This window comes from Micromesistius poutassou (genome assembly GCF_964030765.1).
Source record: "Micromesistius poutassou genome assembly, contig: SCAFFOLD_1150, whole genome shotgun sequence".
Lineage (NCBI taxonomy): Eukaryota > Metazoa > Chordata > Actinopteri > Gadiformes > Gadidae > Micromesistius > Micromesistius poutassou.
In genome coordinates this window covers 5,001-16,048 of record NW_028179656.1, presented here as the reverse complement: position 1 = coordinate 16,048, position 11,048 = coordinate 5,001, and the positions used below count along the sequence as shown (strand labels likewise).

Below are 11,048 nucleotides of genomic sequence, written 5' to 3'. Positions count from 1 at the left end.
TCTGTCTCTCTTCTGTTGTTGATGCATTTCTTAATCCAGGAAATCATAGCTAAATGCCCCGTCACTCAAACATCTAAACAGAGGTGAGTGACGTGTATTGGTTTGGACAGCAGGTTTGTTTCGTGGTATTTTGCATAACACGCATATTCAATCAGTGCTCGTACACACGTGATCAAAAAAATCCCTTCTGCAACGTAATCAGGAAAGTTGGTATCGGATTATATAGAGGAAGAAGTTAAATGATCTGATGCCAAACAATTTTGATTAAATCTTCAAACACTTTTTCAAAATCCCCAAAACACTCTGAAAAGTGTTTTGGCTATCGGGCATTTCCTTCCGAAAACCCCCTCAGAAAGTAAAATTAAACGGTGTATGTGTTTACAAATTTATCTTGATTACCGGAGACCTCACTTCACCGGTGTATTTCGGTTCACCCGATCGTATGAATCATACTCGCCCGCCCACGCACACACACACACACACACACACACACACACACGACGCACGCACACACACCCAAACACTAACTAACCTCGTCCCGTCCTTTGAGACCATCGTGATCCGTGGCTGAGCCGCACGTTCTGAGCTCTGAACCTGATCAATGTCACATCAGCTCGTGCATCCAAACTCCACCTGTCAGCCCGGATAACAATCAACCGCTCCCCCCGGCCCCCCCGCCTGCCCCCACCGGTCAGGGCTCCTAACTGTTTGGTAGCGTGTGGTATTTAAATGGAAACCCACGCACGCCGCCCTACTGGGACTGCAGGGGGACGGGCAGCGCGGCTGTCCATGGTACGCACAGTGGCGCCGCCGTAAAATGATGGCTTTATTTATTTCCCCCGGATAATGTGATGGCGCTGTAGACTTTGAGGAAGGAATCCTAGCCTCCCCTGATCAAAGAATAGACAACGCATTGGAAGCATGTCAAGTGAGCGTGTACCGTAATTTTCATCTATTTCCCGTCCCTGATTCCCGGGCCGCCAGAACCCTATTACAGCAGGTGTACGCACTCCATGTCTTTTGCTCGTATAAATATTAAAGCCATCTGCATCAATCCCGGAATATGCTTGTTCTGTCAAATTTTGAAATATAAAATGGAAAAATGGAAAAAAAAAAAAAAAAGTGGAATCCAGCAGCAGATGCTCTGAGCTTGAGTGTTTTATTCATTTTTTTTCCTGCACTAGGGCATTGACTGATGTCTTGGAATTCACAGAGAAACTTCTGATGACCACCAGCAAACACCAGTTGCCTGCTCTCTTTAGACGGCAATAATAATAAAAAGATAATATAGCAAAAAATGTAACACATAAAATACAGCGGGCGAGCCCATGGAGGGGTGCTGGTGGTGTCCTATGCCCCTTTTCCACCGACAGTACCAGCTCAACTCGCCTCGACTTGGCCCGCCTTTTTTTGCGTTTCCATTGGCAAAAAAAGTATCTGGTACCTGGTACCGGGTACTTTTTTTTGTAGCACCTCCGTCGAGGTTCCAAGCGAGCTGAGCTGGTACTTTTGTATGATGTAAACAGGCTGCTGGCAACTGATTGGCCAGCGGCTGCAAACGGGAATAATCACTCGAAGTTAAGTTGTGTCCGGCGTGGCTGGAGTCCACCAACCCGCTCCCGAGGGGGACACGGATCAGCGTTTCGCTGTTTCGTTTTAGTGTCGTTCCTTTCCCAGGGCTCAAGTTTCGCCTCCATCAACGTTACCGTATGACAACAATAGTCAGGAAATAGTCTTGATCAGATTTCCCGGAATTCCCGTCTCCCGGGATTAAAACCTAATGACGACCCGCCCACGTCGAAGAGGTTATTTTCTACGACCCGCCCACGTTGAAGAGGTACTTTTTCAGATGGAAACGCGACGTGCCTGGAACCAAAACAAGTCGTGCCGCACTAAGTCATGGCGAGTTCAGCTGGTACTGTCGGTGGAAAAAAAGCAGTAGTAACCATATCCGTCCACAATTATGGTAAAACAAACCAACTCAAGACAACTCATTGGGAGGGGCGGGGGGGGGGAAGTCCTAGATGATGGGATTCACACAAGTGGGGATGGAACACAACAAATATTTTCATACGTGAATATACTTCATACATACCCCCTCACCCACCCCGATTACCACCACCCCCCCGCGCCCTTCCCCATGCCCAACCCCCCGTACCCAGGCCCGTACCCGGTGTTGGAGAAGCAGTTCCACAGGCCCTGGCCGTGGCTCCACAGCAGCCGGCTGAACACGCGGCTGAAGAGGCGGTGCAGGTGGAGGCTCTCCACATCGGGCTCCCGCCACACGCGCTGCAGGGCCGCGCGCACGTTGGTGCGCACGATGTCCAGCACCTGGGGGGGGGGGGGGGGGGTGGGAGCACAGACGGAGGCGCAGAGGGAGCGCCCGAGAACAGGCACACACACACCCGCAGAGGAGGGGGAGGGCGAGAGATAGAGTGAGAGAGAGAGAGGGATGGAGAAAGAGAGAGAGAGAGAGAGAGAGAGAGAGGGAGGGATGGAGAAAAAGAAAGTGATAGAGGGATGGAGAAAGAGAGAGAGAGCGAGAGAGAGAGAGAGCGGGATGGAGAAAGAGAGAGAGATATGGAGATAAGATTGAGATTGAGAGAAAGAGAGAGAAAGAAAGAAAGAAACCCGAGAGTGAGAGAGGCAGATAGAGAGACAGAAAAATGGATAGGAAGAGAGCAAGAGAGAGAGAGATGAAGAGAGAGGGAGAGAGGGCAAATATTGTAAGAGAATGGGGACGTGGTTCACATGAAGCCTCTTTAAATGAATGCAAACAGGGGAAGAGACAGCCCGAAGACAGAACGAGGCGCGGGCGCGCATGTTAATTATCACGCCAGCCTGGAAATAGTTTCTCCTGCTTTATGATTTCGCTTTTTATATGTCTCCGAGCGGACCGCTGCGGCGAATGATGCAGCCAATGAGCACCCTGAGTAAGGCTCAGGGAGACACGCACGCTATAAACACACCCGCAACGGACACACACACGTGCACTGCACACAGAAACGCACATCAAAGCACAGAATTGGCATGGTGTGAGGCGCACCGTGCACACGTGTGAACCCAATCACTGATGAAGAGGAGGGACGCGGACATGCACGTAACCTCATTGAGGTTCCGAGATGGTGCCGGGTTGCTTGTTTACATCAAGGTGTGTCCGTGTAAAAGGTAGTTGGTGTGTGTGTGTGTGTGTGTGTGTGTGTGTGTGTGTGTGTGTGCCTTTGGAGATGGTGTTGGTGTGCGTGGGAACACACAAGTCAGTTGGTTACATGAACGGATTTAAACAAAAGTGTGTGCATGCGTGCATCTCTCTGTATGTGGTTGCGCGTGAGGGTGTTTGTCTATTCGTGTGTGTGTGTGTGTGTGTGTGTATGTCTATTCGTGTGTGTGTGTGTGTGTGTTGAGATCTTATATTTGTGGGTGTATGTGTGTGTGTGCCTATTAATGTGTCAGTGTATGTGTGAGCATGCGTGTGTGTCTATGTGTGTGTATGTCTGTCTATCTGTGTCTGTGCATGTGCACAACTGTATGTGTGTTTGTGCGTCTCCGTGTATGTGTGTGTGTGTGTTCGTGTGTGTGTGTGTGTGTGTGTTCGTGTGTGTGTGTGTGTGTGTGTGTGTGTGTGTGTGTGTGTGTGTGAGTGAGTGTGTGCGCGTGTGTGCGCGTGTGTGTACGTGTCTCCGTGTATGTGTGTGTGTGTGTGTGTGTCTGTGTGTGTGTGTGTGTGTGTACGTGTCTCCATGTATGTGTGTGTGTGTGTGTGTGTGTGTGTCTCCGTGTATGTGTGTGTGTGTGTGTGTGTGTGTGTGTACGTGTCTCCATGTGTGTGTGTGTGTGTGTGTGTGTGTACGTGTCTCCATGTGTGTGTGTGTGTGTGTACGTGTCTCCATGTGTGTGTGTGTGTGTGTGTGTGTGTGTGTGTGTGTGTGTGTGTGTGTGTGTGTGTGTGTGTGCGTGTGTCCGTGTGTGTGACAGGGCAGCACGGCGGGTGCTAGGGCAGGGGGATGTAGGAGGACCAGAGGAGTGGTCTAATTGCTGTGCCGAACGTCAGTCTTCCAGAGACGGTGTCAGAAGTGCGGGGAGGACCCCCGCGCTAGCTTTCAATCTCCCCGCTACAGCTCTTCCCACCTCTCTCTCTCTCTCTCTCTCTCGCTCGCCCCCTCCCAGCCTCTCCATCGGCCGCACTTTAGCCGCGCCAGAAGCCCTGTGTCGCGGCTCTCTCGGCTTTGATTCTGAGTGGCTCATTACCGGCTCGGTCTGTCCGTCTGCTTGTGGATGTGGTGGGGCTGGTGCTGAAGCCGGGGCTTGCGGGGTGGTGGGGCTTGGGGGGGGTGGCGTGGGGGTGAGAGTTTATATATGCGTGCGTGTTTGCATATGCCTTTGTCAAGGCTGCGCTGTTTGTTACCTCTGCTGGTGCTCGTGGAGGAACACACACACACACACACACACACACACACACACACACACACACGCGTGCACCCACACACACAGGAACAAGACACATGTGATACACATCTTCACACACACGATGATCACCATATGGTGATTCACACACACACACACACACACACACGCACACGCTATAAGCGAGAGACAGTTATTCATGGGCGGTACACACACACACACACACACAAACATCACGACAAAGCGATGGTGATGCACACACACACACACACACACACACACACACACCCTGCCAGTCCCATTCCCCTGTGGTTCCTCGCGCGGCCTGTGTTTTGGTGTTATTGTAATCAGATGGACGGCGGCTACATCCCTGACCTCTGCCTGCTGCTCATTAGGCTCCACCGCTCCAAAGGAAACCACGAGAGCCGGCGAAGCAACCGGCAAATAAAACACCAGCTCCCATCAGCCCCTGCACACCAAGCAGCGCCAGTATATCATCCCCTCGCCCGCCTCCTGGACGCCGGCTTACCTCCGGATCCAAGTTTGCCTTTGTTTACCTCAGTAGTCAGACATTGTCCTCGAAACTGTATTCTTTGATGTATTTTTGGTGTTTCTTTGTTGTCCGTGTACTCTATTATTTAACTGTTTTGTGTGTCTGTTGTGGTTTACAAAAGGTAGGTGGGTAAGTTATTGCCACCGTAATCGATGAGAGCAATGCAATATATATTTCTATAGTTGGTATTAATAGTTATTGACGGGTAATAATATAATACCATTGGGGCATCCTCTAAATATTCCCCTCTATTGCAAATCAAAGTCTGCAGGATCAATACAAATCTCTCTCTGATTCCTCCATTATTCAGTCTTGCCCTAATACATTCATTTCCCCAAGAAAACGCTGTATCACGGAAACTCGATTGCTGCTTCGGGTCGTCTTCGGAGAACTGCATCACAAAGCAACTCACCTTTCTCTGTTTGGTGGAATCCAACTTCACCAGCCAGTATGAGGCCACCTTGGGCTTGTGGTACTTCCAGTTGTCAAGGATCTGAGAACAAATGAAAATCCATATGAATACCTCCAACCTTATTTAAATCCCTTTGTATGCTTACTTATTTTCCAGCAACCGCTATAACAAGGCATGGAAAATTGGAGCTACAGATGTCAATGCCGGTATTAGAATAGTGTCTCTGGTCCGATGAGGCGTTTGGCACATTGATGATGAAGAGATAGTCGAAGACAAATGTGTTTGGCTATGGCATGTTTGTGTGCACACAACACATGTTCCTATGCATACCTCACTGCATCCAACGTACATGCAGGTAGGCAGGTGTACAGACACAGAACACTTACATACAAACACCCCAATCAGAGACATACAAGATTACACCCTCGCAGACAAACAAAACTAATGTTACACAGACGAATAGAAGAAGCTCAAAAACTTTGTTGAACGTTGCGGATGAGCGACTGTAAATCTTTCTCTTACTGAGCCATACGGCTCTGACACGATGACTAATGAGCACAGAGCGCTACATCGACCTCAAAAGCAGCTTAATTTTCCTTCCTTAGGGTATTTCCAAAGCTTAATGACAGCAGATTGAAAACCCAGGCTTTCGGATGATTTCTTCCACATTCACACACACACTAATCTCCAGAAGTTAGACGCTGCTGTAGCCAAACTTCCCGTTGGAGACTGCAAGGCGCCTGGGCAGGAAACCACAAGGTGTGAGGGGGCGGAGCTAAGCATTGTTTCCTGTTTGGTCACTGAGACCCCATGTTAATTGTTGTCAGTGGCTGCGTCTCAACTCAGGGGCTGCATCCTTCGAAGGACGCATTTGAAGACCGCTTACGTCACAGCGGCGCGTCAAGGCTGTCCCATTTCGAAGGCTCCTTTAAATGCGGCCGAGATATGCAGCCTTCTTTTCCCGGATTTCACGGCCCAACGTATCCCAAGATTCATTGCGCGTTGGATTTTTTTCAAAAATGGCACGGAGAGAGTGGAAGCGGCAGCTGCAGCGAATACATATTTAATGACAAAACTATGTAAAAACATTTTTTTATATGAAAGTAAGGTTGGGACCATTTTAAATATGTAACTTTACTGTCAAAGTTCAATGACATTAACGCTAGACATATAACGTTAAACTTATTAACGTTAAGCCAACGTCCTCTCTTCCTCTTCACGCGCCGGCTCCGGCGGTGAATCTTCTCCCACTCCTCCATAAAATTAGGATTTCTGGCTCCATAGTTCTCCTCCGCTGTCCGGTTTGAACCGCAGCTGTCAGGGTTGCTAGGAGACAGGAGCGGCGCGTGGTGACGCAAGGTAAAGGACGTTAACGGCTGGTTACGCAATCTGGAAATGCTCTGTAGGCTAGACCGTCTCATTTAACAACGCTCGTTCGGCCTTCGGTGTGGCCTTCGCGGTCTACGAAGGCCACACCTTCATAGACTGCGTCCTTCGAAGGATGCAGCCCCTGAATTGGGACACAGCCAGCGTCTATGTCTATGTCCAGATGTGAATCAGCCATGACACCCTCTCGCGGTGTACGCACATTCCCAAATTGGGCGGTTGGCCAGTCATCCTGACATCCATTCTATTCCAAACCAGGGTTGAACAGCTCCCGCAGCTGTATCACTCTCAGTCCAAAACAAGCCAGCGCATACAAACTGCCAGATCGTTTTCTCCAATATCGCCCACAAACAAACGGACGCACGAGTTTCGATTTTTTTGCTTGCACGCCACTGCGAGAGCTCACGGACTTAAAGAGACCGAGACACTGAGAGGAGTGCTGTTTGACTTCTGACCCATTCAGACTGTGTGAGATCGTCTGCCATCAGTCTTTAGATGTTAATCCATACTTTGATTTGTGAGACTAATGCTGTCCTAATGCACTTCCTCACAATGGCTGGACATTATGACGAAGATGTGGTGACGCCGGTGAAACAGCCAAACTCAGTGCAGCTAAATAATGGTGAATTGAGGGTTCGGTTTCCCCCCCCCAACCCCCCCAATTCTGGTGTTGTTTCTGCTCACAGGGGGTCGCCTGGGTGTGTGAGTGGGTGGGTGGGTAAGTGTTGGATGGGGGTGGGCGGTTGTTTTTTCGTTTTTAAGGGAAAATGTATCTTTGAAGCCGAGTACGGAAAATCTTCAGGGCACGTGCTCCTGCTTAAGAACTTGGTGTTGCTGGAGATGGTGGTGGTGGTTATGTTGGTGGATGCTCTCTTGAGGCTGCCCTGGGTGCCAACAACACAGTGTACCTGGGGGGGGGGTGCAGTAATTGTTGCTATGTTGACTTAGACTCTGTCTCTACCCCCACTGCGCACAAACATGTATCACATAGCCTGCTGTGCATTCACAGTCAAGCACGCGAGTGGTGAAGCTAGTGAAAAGATTGTGTATGTGTGTGTGTGTGTGTGTGTGTGTGTGTGTGTGTGTGTGCGTGTGTGTGTGGGTGCGTGTGTGTGTGCGTGTGTGTGTGTGTGTGTGTGTGCGACACACACACACAAACAGAGAGAGTGAGAGACAAACAGAGGACATACAAGCACAGAGAGAAACTCTCAGCCTCTCAACTCTCAACCACCTGGATTCCCAGAGAGAGGTCCAAGGTACACTATGAACACACTTCTGCTCTTCCTTGTGTGCAAACGCACCGATTCATACTCATCTTTCTGAAAAAGCACCTTTAACACTTTGTGCCGAGGGGGATTTGCATTCCCCTTCATGAAAAATTCAGAAAACTCCAGAACAACAAAAGCAGTTCTTTTCATACATACATATGAATACATATGAATCTTTGTGAAGAGTCGAGAAAAATTCAAATGCATGTGGCTTGGCAATTGTTCTAACAAACACATTATTAACCCAATTAGCTTTCAAGTTGAAATGACTGCGTGGATAAAATGGTGGATATTGTGTTTTGGTGAGCCGGGCGAACACAAAGCACTGCGCTGAGAGCTACAGGTGCAACCCAATCCTCTGGGTTTCTCATTAGGGTTAATTAACAGTGCAGGTGTGATTGTAATTCTCCTTCGCAACCCTGACACACACACTCAGACACACACACACACACTCACACACACACACACACACACACATAATTACTTTCACAAGGCCCACACATGAATGCAAGCACAAACCCATGTACAAAAATATGCACACACACAACTACACACACACACACACACACACACACACACGTTCACACAAAAATGACTGCTAACACATACACGCACAAACACATGCACTCACGCACACAAACAGGGATGCAGAAAAATGCACGCGCGCACACACACACACACACACACACACACACACACACACACACACACACACACACACACACACACACACACACACACACACACACACACACACACACACAGGCGAGAGTGGAGTGGGGGTACAAAACAAGCCGGGTGTAGCTGGGGTGCAGGGGAAGGCAGTGATTAATACGGCGGAGACACAGGGAATAGCATGGCCCTGCAACCTGACCAAGCAGGTGTCACCGGGGGCCAGCCAAAACACAATGGGCGTGCGGTCCGGGCCCGCCAGACCATTGTGCGGGGGGGCCAGGGAGGTCACTTTCAGTTAGACCACGGGACCACTGCACCTGGCTGTGGCCAGGAGTCCCGGGAATAAAGCAGGTCCAGACCAGGTGTCTGTCTCGCCTGCCGTCTACTTTCCTTCTAACTATTTCTTAAGGATCCCGTAATTTCCGAATAATCCCCTCAGCCAAAGGGGAGACATCTGGTGTTGGGAGGGAGATGGCGTTGTTCTGCTGGTTTGCGTGTGTGTGTCTCTCTCTCTCTCTCTCTCTCTCCTTCTGCCTTCCTCTCTTTCTCTGCTTTTCTTCTCGGTTTCTTTGTTTCTCCCGTGTTTGGTGAGCGCGTAACCAGGGACACGCCCACACACAGTCATACAAAAATCGTACAAATACACACGCGATCATACTAGCGTGACGATTGCCGTGGTAGACGTTTTGAGAAAGCGCTCGCTGACCGGGTAGTGGATGTTGGAACACGGAGCACAACAATGACCACACATACATATGCACATGCTATGCACACCACGTCTGGAGCTACTATAGCGTAGCACACACAGACACACACACACACACACACACACACACACACACACACACACACAGATAATGACCCAGTGCTGGCTCACCTCGTCGAGAACAGCCTCAGCTTCTTCTTCCGTCTTGCCGGGGAACCTGATCCTCATGACGGTGAGAGCAGCCAGGGTCTGACGCACCAGCTCAGCCTCCTGCTCCTTACTCCTCAGGTTCAGCACCGGATCGCCCTACACACACACACACACACACACACACACGGACATAGGCACACACCCACACACACACACACACACACACACACACACACACACACACACACACACACGCGGACATAGGCACACATCCACACACACACACACACACACACACACACACACACACACACACACACACACACACACACACACACACACACACACACACACACACATGCGGACATAGGCACACACCCACACAAACACATGCAGACATAGGTCCGCGCACACACACACACACACACACATCCAAACACACACACACACACACACACACACACACACACACACACACACACACACACACACATCCAGACACACACACACACGCGCACACAGACAGACACACATCCAGACACAAAGACATAAATGCATATAAAACAGCCTGCATCTACACCATGCAACCCACCTTTGCGGCACCTTTGCCACAAAGGACGCATTCAGTTTAAATCGTTTAAGCTTCTGAAGCTTGTAAACTCTGTGCCATGACCAAGACCGTCACACCTTTTTTTCACAGGTAAAACACCATGCCGGACATAAATATAACATCAGGAACAAATGCGGCCATGGAACCGATGTCCGACCGATATATAATATGAAGCCATTAACCGATATATAATATGAAGCCATTAAAAAAGTAATTTGTACGATTGCCGTCTGAAGTATTCGTAAACTCTTGATGAGATAAATAAGCGTGTTTTGGAGAAGAGAGCGAACGCACCACCCTGACCCTGACGAGGTGTGCTTTGTCCCCGGGCTTTGATCAATGGGATGCCACCATTTGCTTTTCATTATCATCTGTGTTATTTCAATCACTGAACAGACGCTTCTCAAGAGAGCTCTCGGAGAGGCAAGAGCAGAAAAAACATGTATTAGCAACATGTTTGTGCGCTGATAAATACGACATAATGGCTTTTCTAGATAGATGGAAAACATAATTTAATCAAGTCATATTTTACTTTATTATCTGATGTTTTTTTTTTTTAATGGGATAATCACTTTACACAAAATGTACTGTATAAGGAACGATTGCATCAGTTTGTTTGATACAATATTAATGGGTGGATGTAATAATTAGTAAATAATTAGTAAATAACCCGATAAACAGTTAGAGAAGATAATATATTTCTATTAACCACAATTTACGCTGGGAGCTTCAGCAAATATTGCAGCAGACAAAAGATCCTTAGTAATTGTATGATTAACGTCTGTATTTTCTTTGCACGTATTTTGTCTCTTTGTGTGTGTGTGTGTGTGGGTGTACACACGCTTGTGCGTGTGTGCGTGTATTCGTGCGTGCGTGCGTGCGTG

General features: G+C 48.9%; 1 protein-coding gene across 1 annotated transcript in view; it reads right to left on the bottom strand.

The window, feature by feature from the left end:
- Nucleotides 1-2,158: 2,158 nt before the first annotated feature.
- The window catches only part of LOC311372625 (tubulin polyglutamylase TTLL7-like), a gene marked incomplete at both ends in the record, with an annotated part of 9,583 nt that continues 693 nt past the window's right edge, over nt 2,159-11,048 (bottom strand). Inside the window, 3 exons of the mRNA XM_084489602.1 lie at nt 2,159-2,331; nt 5,370-5,450; nt 9,576-9,710. Coding sequence (XP_084345728.1) covers nt 2,159-2,331; nt 5,370-5,450; nt 9,576-9,710 — 389 coding nt within the window. The remainder of the gene's footprint in view (nt 2,332-5,369; nt 5,451-9,575; nt 9,711-11,048) is intronic.